This window comes from Urocitellus parryii, chromosome 5 (genome assembly GCF_045843805.1).
Source record: "Urocitellus parryii isolate mUroPar1 chromosome 5, mUroPar1.hap1, whole genome shotgun sequence".
Classification (NCBI taxonomy): Eukaryota; Metazoa; Chordata; class Mammalia; order Rodentia; family Sciuridae; genus Urocitellus; species Urocitellus parryii.
In genome coordinates, this window is record NC_135535.1 from 176507314 (window position 1) to 176522557 (window position 15244).

General features: G+C 39.0%; 2 protein-coding genes across 2 annotated transcripts in view; one reads left to right on the forward strand and one right to left on the reverse strand.

Moving 5' to 3' along the window:
- Cpeb3 (cytoplasmic polyadenylation element binding protein 3) overlaps positions 1-11485 on the reverse strand; it is a 180548-nt gene extending 169063 nt beyond the window's left edge. Inside the window, exon 1 of the mRNA XM_077798707.1 lies at positions 11338-11485. The gene's annotated coding sequence lies outside the window, so the exon portion shown is untranslated. The remainder of the gene's footprint in view (positions 1-11337) is intronic.
- A 104-nt stretch (positions 11486-11589) lies between these two features.
- Positions 11590-15244, forward strand: part of Marchf5 (membrane associated ring-CH-type finger 5) — a 36830-nt gene continuing 33175 nt past the window's right edge. Inside the window, exon 1 of the mRNA XM_026397365.2 lies at positions 11590-11928. Coding sequence (XP_026253150.1) covers positions 11894-11928 — 35 coding nt within the window. The 5' untranslated portion in view covers positions 11590-11893. The remainder of the gene's footprint in view (positions 11929-15244) is intronic.

Sequence of the window (15244 nt, forward strand, 5' to 3'; positions counted from 1 at the left end):
ATTCATCTAAAAGATAAAACATAGGAGTTATAAAAATAAAGGTAAATATTTGGCTGTAACAATAAAATTCTACTTCACATCTATCATATTGCCAAAAATTAACACCTATTAATTTGGGTGGTGGTAAAGCAAGGCCTCTCTTTCCTCACCTCTCATATGGAGCTATGGGGCATAGGTAAGAAGTTTCTAATCCCAAGCAGGTATTGAGAACAGACTGACATTGCCTTTTTCTTTACACATCCATACATACCTTCAAGATGCAAATTCAAACCACATATGCAGAAGGAAGCCTGCCCAAACCACTGCAATGTGTAGCAATTTCTTTCCCCTTCAATGAGTTCCTAGGGGACTAACCTATAAAATTCTTCAAAAATTAATTATTTGTAGTCCTGTGACTGACTTGAAATAAATCTTTTATTTTATTTTTTTGGGGGGTTTGCTGGTGATTTAACCCAGAGGCACTTAACCACTGAGCCATATCCCTAGCCCCCCCACCTTTTTTTAAGACAGGGCCTTGCTAAATTGCTTAAGGACTCACTAAGTTGCTGAGGCTGGCTTTGAACTTGTGGGCCTCCTGCCTTGGCCTCCCAAGCCACCAGAATTACAGAAATCTATCACTGTGCCTGGCAAAATAAATCATTTTTAATTATTAGCTACATATTTATACACCATTATCCCATAATATCTGGTATACCTGGATTCAAATTACAGCTATACCATTTACTTTTTTTAAATTTTTTTTTTCAGTTGTAGATGGACACAATACCTTTATTTATTTATTTATTTATTTTTATGTAGTGCTGAGGCTCAAACCCAGTGCCTCACATGTGCGAGGCAAGTGCTCTACCACTGAGCCAAAACCCCGGCCCCTACTTTCTATGATTTCATTTTTCCAATTTCCACATCTATGAAATGGAGGACATATTCACCTGCCTGATAACCTGATAAAGTTGTTGTTAGGCCTATAGATAATGTATGTCTGGAGCCCAGCATATGCCCATAGCAGATATTCAATTAGTACCAACAAGTGTCTGTTGAGGTACTTGTCATCTTTTTCAAGTTCGCTCCTAGTAAAAGAACATAATGCCGCACACACAGCTGACTGCTCTTGATATTTTATTTATACTTCATCTTTCCAAAACAGATTAAAAGCAGGTAGAGTTTTTTTTCTCCAACCTCTTGTACTGGGGTTGGAATCTAGGGATACCCTACCACTGAACTACATCCCCAACCCTATTTTTAATTTTGAGACAGGATCTCACTAAATTGCCAAGGCTGGCCTTAAACTTGCAATCTTCCTGCCAGAGCCTCCTGAGTAGCTGGGATTACAGGCATGTACCACCATGCCCAGCTAAGGTAGGTATTAAAAAAATATTTGTTGAATGATTACAGGTCACAATTTCCAGTCAGCTGTTTTCTTCTTTTCCAAAATAAGTAAAACACCACAATATTGTGAGTTTTTAAGAAGTTTTTGAATCATCCTTCACTTGTACCAAGGACTTTTTCTATTTATTTATTTATTATATTTTGCAGTAGTGGGGATTAAACCCAGTGTGCTCTACAACTGCACTATATCTCTAGTTCTTTTTATTTTTTGAGACAGGATCTCACTGAATTGCTAAGGCTGGCCTCAAATTTGCAATCCTCAACGTCTCAAGTAGCTGGTATTACAGGCATGCACCACCACATGCAGCTTCTCATTTGTTTAATTACTGAGCTATATAATATTATATGACGTAGATGTTGTAAGTTGAATCAGTCTACAAGCAATGTTGTACCTAGTGTTAATTTTTTTTTTTCTTTTTGTATTTGAGTATTGAACCCAGGGACCACATCCCCAACCCTTTTTACTTTTTATTTTGAGACAGGTCTTGCTAAATTGTTAAGGCTAGCCTCGAACTTACAATCGTCTCACTCAGTCTCCCAAATTGCTGGATAGGATTACAAGTGTGAGCCACCATGCCCAGCTGGTGTTATTTTTAAATAACTGCTTTATGGAAAAGTAATTCACATACCATATAACTCACTCATGATAGTATTTTTGTCACAATTCAATGGTTTTGAGTATATTCATATCATTATACAACCATCCATCACTACAATCAATTTTAAAACATTTTCATCCCAAAATAGAAACCCCACATACCTTGTCACCCCTAAACCTCATTTCCATATGAATTCTAGGATCAGCCTGTCACTTTCTTTAAAGAAGCTCAATGAAAATTTGAAAGTAACTGCACCGAATTTACAGATTAGTTTAGGGAGTATTATCATCTTAAAAATATTGTTTTCTGATGAACATAAGATTCTTTCCAATTATTTAGATCTTTAATTTATTACATGTTCCTTAGTTTTCAGATATGTTATGTACTGCTTTTGTTAAATTCTCCCCATCTCTGGTCAACCACTAATCTACTTTGTTTCTATAGTTTTACCTAGGAATTACAAAACATGTGATCTTCTGCAATTCCCATCATTTGGCAATATGTTTTCAAAGTTCACAAATGTGGTAGTATCACATTTATTCCTTTTTATTATTGACTAATAATCCACTGTATGGACATATCACCCTTCTTAAATCTATTCATCAGTCAATGGACATTTGAGTTGTTTCCACTTTGGGGCTGTTATGAATAATGCTGCTATTAATATTCATGTACAAGTGTTTGGGTAGGTATGTTTTCAATTTTCTTAGTTATACATCTAGAGATGGAATGACTGGGTTAGAAGGTAACTCTATATTTAACTTTTTTTTGATAATGGAAATTGATTATTTCTGGACTCTTAATTCACTGATCCAAATTTTTAACCTTGGAGGGGAGGGGGCATGAGGGCAGGAAAGGTGGTGGAATGAGAAGAACATCATTAACTTAGGTACATATATGACTGCATATATGGTACAACTCTACATTATGTACAACCAGAGAAATGAAAAGTTGTGCTCCACTTGTGTATGAATCAAAATGCATCCTGCTGTCATGTATAACTAATTAGAATAAATAAATACATAAATTTATACCTGTATGCCACCACCACACTATCTAGATTACTGTAGCTTTGTAATTCATTTTATAAATCAGGAAGTGTAAATCCTTATACTTTATTCTTTTACAAAATTTTTTTGGCTATTCTGGATCATGTGAATTTCTGTATGAATTTTGGGATCAGCTTGTATTTTCTACAAAGAAGCTAGATGGGATTTTGGTAAAAATTGCACTGAATTTCTGATGAGTATGAGATTCTTTCCAATTATTTAGATCTTTAATTTTTTATAATGTTTCTTAAGTTTTAGATAGATTATATACTTTTTGTTAAATTTATTCATTAATATTTTATCCCTTTTAATGTTTTCATAAATTAAGTTTCTCCTTACTTTCATTTCTGGATTATTTATTGCTAATGTACAGAAACACAACATTTCTGCATATTGACCTTATATCCTATAACCTTGCTGAACTTGTTTATTAGTTCTAATAGTTATTTGTGTTTTTTGTGAGTCCTTGGAATTTTCTAAATACTAGGTCATCAAGATAGCTTTACTTCTTCCATTCCAATGTGGAAGACTAATTTCTGTTCTTGCTTAATCGTCTTGGTTCCAGTACAAGGTTGAATAGAGGTTGCAAGAGCACACCTTGTTCTACTCCTGATTTAGGGGGAATCATTCAGTCTTTCACATGATATTGGCTATGGATTTTTCATAGATACACTTATCAGGTTAAAGAAAAAGACTAGAATTTCTAGTTGAGTGGTCTTTTTTATCTTCTTCTTATAAGAAACCTGAGATTGAAAATAATAGGTTAGAGCTGACACATGCCTATAATCCTAGTTACTCAGAAGGCTGAAGCAGGAAGATTTCAAGTTTGAGGCCAGACTGTGCAATTTAACAAAATCCTGCCTCAAAATAAAAAATAAAAAGGACTGGGATGTAGTTCAGTGGTAAAAATGCAATCCAGGTTCAGTCCCCAGTACTGAGAAAGCAAAGAAAGATTAGAAAACTTCTGAATTCAGCTTCTTAGAGCACAAAAATGTTTCAATATTTGATTTTTGAAACATTCCCAAAATGTTTTTTGATTTTTCTTATTTTTCAGCAAATTCTATTCCTATTTGATTTCTCGCTAATTCACAATGGTTATAGTCTGTGTTCTTCTCTTCTCCCTTTGATAATCCACTTTCATTTTTCCTTCATAGTACACCAGTGCATGTCTATTTAGAGCACTTCATATTTCAGGTTCATTGCCACCTTCATTCTTTCCAGCAGGAAAAACTGCCATTGTGAGCAGGCACCATTAATTTCTGTGAAGACTTGGGATCAACACAGGTTTGGGGTAATAGCAATCTTTGAAAGTCAAGTTCCAAGAGCAACAGCTATTAATCAATTTGCAGTTGAGAACCTCCCCAGGAGGGGTTGGGGGGGGGGGCAATTGGATACATAAAAACAAAAGCTGAGGAGGTTGCTCAATAGTAGAGCGCATATATAAGGTCCTGGGCCCAATCACCAGCACCAAACACACACACACACAAAAAAAAAACAAACCCAAGAGCCATCACCACCTAGATCATTAAGGAATCTAAAAATTTCAGGTTTAAAAATTTTAAATTCCCTGATCTAGTCAGGAGTATTGATGCACACCTATAATCCCAGCAACTCAGGAGGCAGAGGTAGGAGGATCACAAGTTCAAGACAGCCTAAGCAATTTAATGAGGCCCTGTCTTAAAATAAGAAACAAAAAGGGCTGGGGATGTGGCTCATTGGTTAATCATCCCTGTGTTCAATCCCTAGTAACAACAACAATAACAAAAAATTCCCCAATCTATAAACGTTTGGCCAATAGATAATGTCTTTTCATGAGCGAACTATTTGTGTATCATTGGAGAAATGTCTATTCAGATCCTTTATCCATTTTTATTTATCTCTTAAAATTATTATTATGTTGCCTGTATATATGTATGGTACTGGGAATTGAACCCAGGAGCACTCTACCACTGAGTTACATTCCCCGACCTTTTCATTCTTTCAGTTGCCAAGACTGGTCTCAAATTTGCAATCCTCCTGCCTCAGTTCCCTGAGTAGCTAGAATTTGGTGTCATTGCCTTAAATGGTACTAAAGTTTTGTTTTTGTTTTTTAATCTATTATCATTTGTGCCATCGGTGTAAATGCTAATGCAGTAAAAATGCAAAAAATGTTTTGCTGCAATTATGAAAAGAGTTTTGACCTCCCATGCTCCCTAGAAAAGGTCTCAGGAAGCCCTAGAGTCTGTAATACTACATTTTGAAAATTGCAGCTATATGAAATCTATGTTTTTTTTTTTTGTTTATTTGTTTTGGAACTAGGAATTGAACCCGGACACCTTACCAATGAGCCACATCTCCCGAGTTCTTTTCATTTTTTGAAACAGGATCTTGCTAAATTGCTGATGGGCTCACTAAATTGTTGAGGTGGGCCTCAAACTTAGATCCTTCTTATCAGGCTCCTGAGTAGCTAGGATTACAGGTGTGCACCTCCATATCTGGTCCATGTTTGTTTAAAATGGAAAATAATTCTGTATATATACATTTTTGCATATAATTGATACTCCAAGAACAAGTCACAGAAAGGGAAATATGACATGTTATTGTGATTTTTTTTCCTTGCCCTTTGACACACTGCTGCATATCCCAGGGAAACAAAACCTAGAGAGAAATCTAAGCAAGGATAAAGATAAGTAATGAATCTTCCACCACATTTAAGAGAATGCAAATTGGTCAATGATGACTATTTGTAAAATTATTTATCTTCTGCAAATGTTTCCCCAATTAGAGTGTGTGTGTGTGTGTGTGTGTGTGTGTGTGTGTGTGTACATGCAGACAGAATTCTATCCTCTAGGATACAAATGAAGATGAATAGATTTCATTCTAAATAGACTTTTACACCATCCTCTGTGAGTGGCCAGTGAAGTCTCTAACTAGAATAAGAAAACAAAGCCAATTCAAAGTAATTCTATAGATGCTAAACCAATAAAATACATATTAAGGATCAAAGTCTTCCCAAAAATGTCCTTAGTGTATCTAGGGATCTTCAAGAACGACTAGAGTAATAAAATAAACTTATGAAAATGCTTACAGACGATGGCCAAGTTAACTGAGACTAATGCAGGCCTAACTTTTCTATTTTCAATCCACCCTGCACAACATCTTTACTCTCAGTAATAATAATTAAGAGTTAACACCAACTGAGTTCCTAACCATATGTTTGGCCTTGTACTGAACAATTTGAATGAATTTTTTAATCTTTCCAGAAATCCAATAAGTTCTATAATCCTTCTCCTGGAGATGAGGATGTTCGACACAACATGCCAGCCCAAACGAGTCTCCTCTGAACTTCTACATCATTTTGTATACCATTGATTTGGCACTTTCTCATATGCTGCCATTTTATCATTATATAATATTTCATATGTATTTTTCTAAATACAAACATTTTTTAGGGTTCCTAAAGGGTAGTTACAGTTTAATTTGCTACTAAAGTACCCAAATCCATCATAAATTTTCTGAAAACATCTGCTGAAGGAATTAAGGAAGAACTTTCTATAGCCTGCAAAAAGTACTCAGCTTGAAGTTTATTACCAAATTTGGTCACTGACAATTCTCCTTGGAGGGTGCCTTAAATATGTTATAGTATTTCTGTATTGAATATCTTCAGGGCCCCTTTTGGTAGACAGTTCAAATCAAAGGTCCTGGAAGAATATTAAAGTAAAACTTTATTTTTTTTGTATTGGAGATTGAACCCAGATTGAACCTTACATATGAATGCTCTACTACTGGATTATACCCCCAGTACTTTTTATTTTATTTATTTTTTGGTAGGGTAGATGGAACTCAGGGGCACGTGACCACTGAGTCATACCCCCCAGCCCTATTTTGTATTTTATTTAGAGACAGATTCTCACTCGGTTACTTAGCGCCTCACCGTTACTGAGGCTGGCTTTGAACTCAAAATCCTCCTGTCTCAGCCTCCCCCGCCTCTGGGATCAAAGGCGTGCACCAAAGCGCCCGGCTTTATTTTATTTTTGATACTGGGTCTCTCAGTATTGCCCAGGCTGGCCTTAAATTTGCAATCCTTCCGGGCTGGGGATGTGGCTCAAGCGGTAGCGCGCTCGCCTGGCATGCGTGTGGCCTGGGTTCGATCCTCAGCACCACATACAAACAAAGATGTTGTGTCTGCCGAGAACTAAAAAATAAATATTAAAAAATTCTCTTTCTCTCACTCTCTCTCTCAATCTTTCTTTAAAAAAAAAAAAATTGCAGTCCTTCCCTCAGCCTCTGTAGTAGCAGGATTACAGGCATGCAACACTGTACCCAATTGCTCAAATTCAATTCTACATAATTAATACTTTTCCCTTGAATATCAGAAAAGTTATAATTCCAAATCTCTAGAGTCTTATTGGAAAATGCGTCATAGAAGATAAAGTTGACAGACAATATTGAAATTCAGGCTATATGTGTTACCTACCCATCTCAAATGCAAGGATTGATTTCATTTACTTCATTATCAATCATGATTTTTTTGCCTATACTAATAAAAATACAAAGTATAATAATAATTACTAGTTATGTTTATCAACTTCTTTTTATGTGTCCTCATAAGCATTTTATGTGAATCTAATTACTTTCAACAGCTTTATTAAGATGTAATTTTTGTCCTATAAAACTCACCCTTTATTTATTTAGCAGTACTGGGTATAGAAGACAGGAATACTTTACCCCTGACTTATACCCCCATTGCTTTCTTTGTAGGGGTGGGTACTGGGACTTAATCCAGGAGCACTTTACCACTAATTTATATCCCTAACCCTTTTTTGATACAGAGTCTCACTAAGTTGTGAGGCTGGCCTCAAACTTGGTGATCCTCCTTCATCAGCCTCCTATGCCTTTGGGATTACAGGTATACACCATGCCCCCCAGCTTATTTTCATTCAGAGGCAAGGTCTCACTATGTTGTCCAGGCTGGGCTCAAATTGTGTTTAAGTAATCCCTGCCTTAGCTTCCTGAGTAGCTGGGATTATTGGAGCCGGCCACTGAGCCTGGCTTGCCCATCTTTAATGTATGATTCAATGGTTTGGGGATTTATATTTACAAAGTCACCATCACCAAAAGTTTCTTTTGCTTTATCTTAAATATGATATAATTTACCAAATTATGTAAACATCACCACTATCTAATTGTAGAACCTTTACATCATCCTAAAAGGAAATTCATTAACAGTCATTGCCCATATCTCCCCAACCTATCCAGCCCTATAGAAGCACTAATCTGCTTTCTGTCTCTATGGATTTACTTTTTTTTTTTGTACTGGGAATTGAACCCATGGCTTCTCTACCATGAAGTTACACCCTCAGTAATTCTCACTTTTTTCCATATTTTAAAAATTGGTGCATTATAGTGGTATGTATTGATGGGATTTGTTATTACATATTCAAACACATACACAATATAATGATATTGTTTGGCCAATATCACCCCACCTTCTAATTTTTTATTTGGAGATAGGACTTTGCCTAAATTGAGCAGGATAGCCTAGAATTTACAATCCTCCTGCCTCAGTCTCCCGAGTTGGTGGGATTACAGGCATAAATCTGGCTAGATTTACCTTTTTTTTTTTTTTTTGTACCAGGGATTGAACTCAGAGGCACTCAATCATGGAACCACATCCCCACCCCTATTTTGTATTTTATTTAGAAACAGAGCCTCACCAAGTTGCTCAGTATCTCACTTTTACTGAGGCTGGCTTTGAACTCTCGATCCTCCTATCTCAGCCTCCCAAGCCACCATGACCAGCTAGATTTGCCTATTTTTGACATTTTGTATAAATGGAATCAGATAATATGTCTTCTTTGTGGCTAAATCCTTTCTCTTAGCATAATGTTTTTCAAGTTTGTTTGTTTTTTTGGTTATAGAATGCATCAGAACTTCATTCCTTGTTATTGTCTAAACAATATTATATTGCTATACTACATGCAGCTTATCCATTTATCAGTTGATGGATTTGAATTTTCATATCTTGGATGTCAGGAATAATGATGCCCTGAACATTCACAAACAAATCTTTGTGTAGATATGTTTTCATTTCTCCTGGGAGATCTTTAGACATGAAATTACTATGTCAGAGCTGATCACTCTTATTATTATTTTTTGAAGTGCCATGGATTCCAAAGGCCTCATACAAGCTAGGCAAGTGAGTACCACTTATCTACACTTATCAACCACTTATCTACATCCCCAGTCCTTTAAAAATATACCTATGCACATGCACATATATGTATATATAATTTCTCCCTAGATTACCCAGGCTGGCCATCAATTTATGATATTCCTGCCTCCCTCCCAAGTAGCTGGGAGACAGGCATGAATCAACTGACAGGGGCTAATTTTCATGTCTTGGATGTTAGGAATAATGATGCCATGAACATCTTGGTTATAGAATGCATTAGAACTTCATTCTTTGTTATTGTCTAAACAATATTATATTATATTGCTATACTAAATGCATCTTATCCTTTTATCAGTTGATGGATTTGAATTTTCATGTCTTGGATGTGAATAACAGAATTGGAGGGAGGGGATGCTGGGGAAAGCAAATCCAGGGATTTATATATGCTAGCCAAGTACTCTACCACTCAGCTACACCCTCAACACCCTATAACATATTTTTTTTTCTACTTCAAAGAGTTTTTGAAATAGCTGGGGAAACTACTGACTTTTTATAAAAATGCAAATATAAAATTCATTTTTGGTATAATAAGGCCAATCTGCATAGGCTTTCTATTAGCATAATTATATTGTATTTTCTAATGTAGGGTCAAATAGAAATTTTGGGATGAAATTCCTTTTAGTGTAAATCATAAAGCTAAATGGAGTCTGCACTAGTCTAATCAATGCACTAGGTTAAATTCTGTTTTTAAGTCAGATGTCTATATACAAATCCTTATGGCTGACAACTGCTTAAGAGATAAACACAGAAGAGGAGGGCTTACACACAACAAGGAACAAAAAAAAAATAAGAATCTAAAATATTAGGTGGACGCAGTGGTGTATACCTGTAACCCTAGCTACTTGGGAGACTGAGGCAGGAGGATTAAATGTTCCAGCCAGCCTAGGTAACTTAGACTCTGTATCAAATAAGAAAATGGAAAAAAAAAAAAAAAAAGAAAAAGGAGAAGGAGGAAAAAATGAGAAAGTAAGAAAAAAATTTAAATATTATATATCCTGATTAAACACTTATTTTAATATTTAAATATTATATATCCTGATTAAACACTTATTTTCCTTCTCTAGGGTGGGCTTGAGAAAAAGATGAAAAGATGAATATTAATTATAATACCCCAAACTCATAAAAGCATATGCTGAAATATGCTTTCATAAAAGCATATTTCAGAAATTGGGGAACAAATAAACTTCTAGTCATATGTTATTTATTTATTTATTCTGGCAATGTACACTCTACTGCAATACATTCAGAGAGCAAACCTCGAACTCATTAATTAAGACCTGATTATAAAATCCTACATTAAATAAGAACGTGAAAAAACACATTTTCATTTAAAGAAAAAGCCAACATCTTGCAGCAAAAATTAGGCACAGCCAAGGCAAAAGCTACGAAACGTCCTGCCAATCACACCACTAAAGAACGCCACAGGTAGCCCAAAATACGCATTCGCTTTAGTCAACTGCTCTTCCCCTCCCACCAAAGCTATTCCTAGAACGTCAGAGAATAGCCCATCGAGTGATTTGTGACTTCTCTTTTTATCCCCTCCCCGCCATCCACCTGCTTAGAGGTGTCAAGGAGACAAGAAATGGTTAACAGTGACCAGCAGCAGAAAGAGAAACAAACATCCCTGACAACCCACAGCTGAGTAAGCAAGCGCTGTTTATTCACGAACGTGTTCCATTTGGAGACCGTCGGCGAGCCCTTGAAAGCTCATTGAAGGCGCATTTGAGAAGGCTCCTACAGGAGAGAATCGTCTTTTCTCCCCCCACCCTCCAAACACACCGACGCTCGGGTGGAAACGGTCGGGTCGCGGCAGCCCCTACCCACCGCCCCTTGGGAATAACCTCACGTACTGAAGCATCCGACCCCTTGCCGGGGTTGTGTAACTCCCTCCAAACCGGCTCTGACGTGGGAGAGGCTGGCTCCAGAGCGAGGGGCTTCCCCCCGCCGCCCCGGCCCGCCCCGCCCCGACGCCACAACCGGGACTGAGGACCTTGACGAGAAATGGCCCTTCAGCCCCTTCCCCTCACCTGGCTCCGTCCCACCTGAGAGCGAGAGCTGAGGGGAAAAGAAACGGGCAGGCAGGACTGACCTTGTTGCTACTGACAGTGGAGCGGCACATCCTGCTGCTTCCCGGAAAGCGGCCCGAAGGACATTTTTCCCCCTGGAGGAAGGAAACGGGAGGGCGCCGGCCGGGCGGCGGCGGTGGTCCGGGCGGGCTGTGCAGCCTCTAGCGGGGACGGTCCGAGGACTACATCTCCCAGGCTGCTCTGGGCCGCCCTGCGTCGTGACCCCGGCGCGCACGGAGGCGGCGACTCTTACCTCACAGAGGTAGCTCCTCCGCCGGCAGCAGCTCGGCGCCCGCGGTCCATGGACCGGAACCCCTGGCCGACGGGCAGGAACCCGGGTCGCGTTCGCCGCCTCCCAGCCCCAGGCTCCTCCTCCTCGCTGCCCACCACCTCCTCCGGACGCCCGCTGGCCGCGCGCCGCTGCCGCCGGCCTTGCGGAGCCGCCCCTGGAGGCTGGGTGGCGGGTCCGTGGCTGCCGCGGGACTGAGGCCTACTCCGCCGCCTCTCAGTGCTATTGTCCCTGGGCCGGGCACCGACCGGGTCCGCTGGGGAGCGCCTAGTGCGCCGGCTCCGCGGAAGATGCCGGACCAAGCCTTACAGCAGATGCTGGACAGGTACAGGGTGCTTTGGGGGGCGGACGGGGCCCGCGACCCTCCCTCTGACCCCACCTGCGCTGGGCCTCGAGGCTCTTGGTGAGTTGAGCCCGGTGTACGGGGAAGAGTTCCACTGCTGGGGGGCGGTGAGGGGCGCAGAAAGTTTGGAGTCTGCACTTGCGGGAGGCCAGAGCAAGAGGCCTGGGTCATAGATTTAGAAACTTAGTTAAAGAGTGGCTTCTAGTTTTGTTGGAATACCGTTTTGAAACGAAAGGTGCTGGTGTAAACCCATAGAATTAGTTTCTTTTTCTTAAACCATCTCCACCCCCTGCAACTATGTTGTAAAGTGTTTGTCAGCGGTCCCTGGGAAGAAGAAACCAGATTATCGTTCTGGGGAGTGAGCCCCTTATCATTTTAAGCCTCTTTTCAAAAACCCAGGATAAGCATTCTTTTGGAAAGCCTGATAGGCTGATTTCACTCCTCTCTCCCTCCCCCATCCCATCCCATCCCCACCCCCAAATTAAGGTCAGAGTATCCGCAAGGGAGTCTTAACGGTCATACCAGAGTAGAGGTTATGGAAAACAGCCACATGAGTCCAACACCAAACACTTAGCACACTTGATGATCGTTGAGTTCTCTGAGAAAGTTTCAGCTTTTACCAGGGCCAGTGTCCCATTCCTGGGGGGCTCCAATCAGTAAAAACTGCTTGGTGAAGTCGGCTGCACCGCCCTCTGCTGTTCAAATTCTAGTCAGTGGGTTCTACCAGAGTTTTTGGAAACTAAATCCAGTTTTTTTCCTAGCCAAGTCTTGCTTCCTGTCGCGGCCCAATTGAACAAGCCAATTCATAATGTTTGTGGTTGCTTACAGAGCTCAGTGGACATCACTGGCCACCTTGTTCAGCAGGTGGTACAGCTTTTTTGTGCTGAGTAAAGGTCCAACTGTAAGGTGTTGAATGAAGATCCTCCCTTAATTGAGATTATACCCTGCTAAAGTTGTTTGGGTCTGCCACACCCAGAACAAAAATCACCAAGAGTAATGCACCTCCCAGAGTGACAGGCATTTCCTTTGGAGCTTAGAATTTTGAGACATCTAAGTTGATAGAAATTATGTCACTGACTTTTTTTCAGTTGGGTGACTGGTAATTGTGCAGCCCTTGTTTCAGATCAACATTCCAACAGTTGTTCTATGCACCACTTTTTTTATAATGCAAAACTTATTCGTTGTTATTTTAAATCTTAAAATTGAGACCTGCTGAACAGTATTCAGCAGGTAATCAGGAAGTTGGGGTTTTTTATATTTATTTTTTAGTTGTAGATGGACACACAATATCTTTGTTTCAGTTTGATTTGGTACTGAGGATCCAACCCAGTGCCTCACATGCACTAGGCGAGCGCTCTACCACTGAGCCACAACCCCAGCCCCATTCAGGAAGTTTTTGTTGGATGAATTTTTATGTCAGTTTTCCAAATTGTTTAGGGATCTGATCATTTACCATGTTTTCCCTTCATTGTAATTTAGCACACTAAATTATGGCATACTAAAATATGCCAGAGGCTGTCTCCTGCCATCAAATGAGACCCTGGTCTGTTGCAGGATATTTTGTAATGAATTTTTTTTCCTCTAAGAATCCTTTCATTTTTACTTTTATGTGGTAACTTTTAGAAAAATTCTTATCCAAAAGTTGTCCTGGCTTTTCATACAATTTTTACAGATTTCCATAAAAGCAAAAAGTCAAGTAGTGCTAATGAAGCATTTCAAACTTCACAGTAACAGAAATTCTGACTGCCATGAAGCAGGTGACTGTAACACTCTCACATTTTTGCCTTTTTGGCATACAATAAGTTAGTTCTGGTTTTTTGCACTGCTGGGGGTTGAACTCAGGACTCCCACATCCTTGGCAAGTGCTCTACCACTGAGCTACATTCCCTGCCCTAAAGGTAGATTCTTATTTAACATGACTTTAGAAGATGTATTGCCTAGTCAGTAGTTTGCAACCTAATTCTACATTAGAATCACCTGAGGAACATTTAAAACTATGGATCGATGCTTGGACCCTGTCCAAGACCAATGAGATCACAAATTTCTGGAGTACAGGGCTGGGGCATCTGTATTTTCAGAGGCCTTCTAGATGTTTCTGATGTGTGTAAAAACAATTGCCCTAAACCCTAAGGGATAATTTCACAATATGAGGTAGTATTATTTAGTGAAACTAGCTTGTAATTTTGTCACTTGCTAACTATTTGAATAGGTTGGATTTTGTATTCTGAGGCTTCGTAGCCTAATTTATAAAATGGAAATATCCTTTCCCATAGGATTGTATTAAAGAAGACCAAGCATCCTTATAAAACACTATTCATATATGTTAGGCAGACAGAAAGTACTTATGACTACCGTAACCAGTGTGGCAATTTCCCTCCAGCTCCTTCATATTTACTATCATCTTAGTCTGCAATGGCCCTACATAAAAATCGAACTCAAAGATACTCAACATGCCTCATTTGAGGAAAGCTGATAGGCCCAACAGACCCAAATACGTCAGCCTGTTAGGGCCCCAAATTCTTTTTATGAATTTAGCTTCTCCCCATCTTGATCATTAAATGTCTTTTTTCTTTTATTTTTTACTTTCTTCTTTCCAAATCCACTTGTTTATCAAATTTTGTAAATTCTTGTGAGTGAACAATTGTTTGAGAATAGTTGGAAAGGAAGTGATTTTTCTAGAGCCATGAAAAATTTGGGGGCTTTCTAATTCTACATGCCACAGTTCACATAGAAGTTGATAATATTTACATAGAACATCGGAGTAAACTGAAATTGTAACCACTCATGAGCTTAAACCCTTAGTATCAGACCCTTGGAAACTTGGTCAGCTGAAGTATATTATATATTGCTTTATCACCACCTATGTTCTCATTTTTCTCTTAAATTTCAATTAAATGTATAAAGACAATACAAGGAATATTGTTTTTAAAAAAAAATCCTGTAGGAGTGGATCTCAGATTTGAAGTCTGGGCCTGCTTAGAGATATTTCTGGAAACTGGACTTTTGCTTCCCCCATCTCACAATAAGCCATCAAGAATTTGTTGAGGTTGTTTTGTATCACTTACTTGCTTTTAACAAATAACGCCAGGAATGTATCTAGAGTGTCCCTCGGACATTCAGATAGGAGAAAGAGCGGGGAGTATGGTCTACTCCCACAATGGCAAAGTGAATAAAAATCCTCACTCTTTGAGCATATTATTTTCCACAGATGTATATTCCATTAGAGGCCAGGAACACCATGTTGATGGAAGCGTTAAATCTTTTTTTGCTTTATATGGGTAACTGTGTCTTAGTTTCC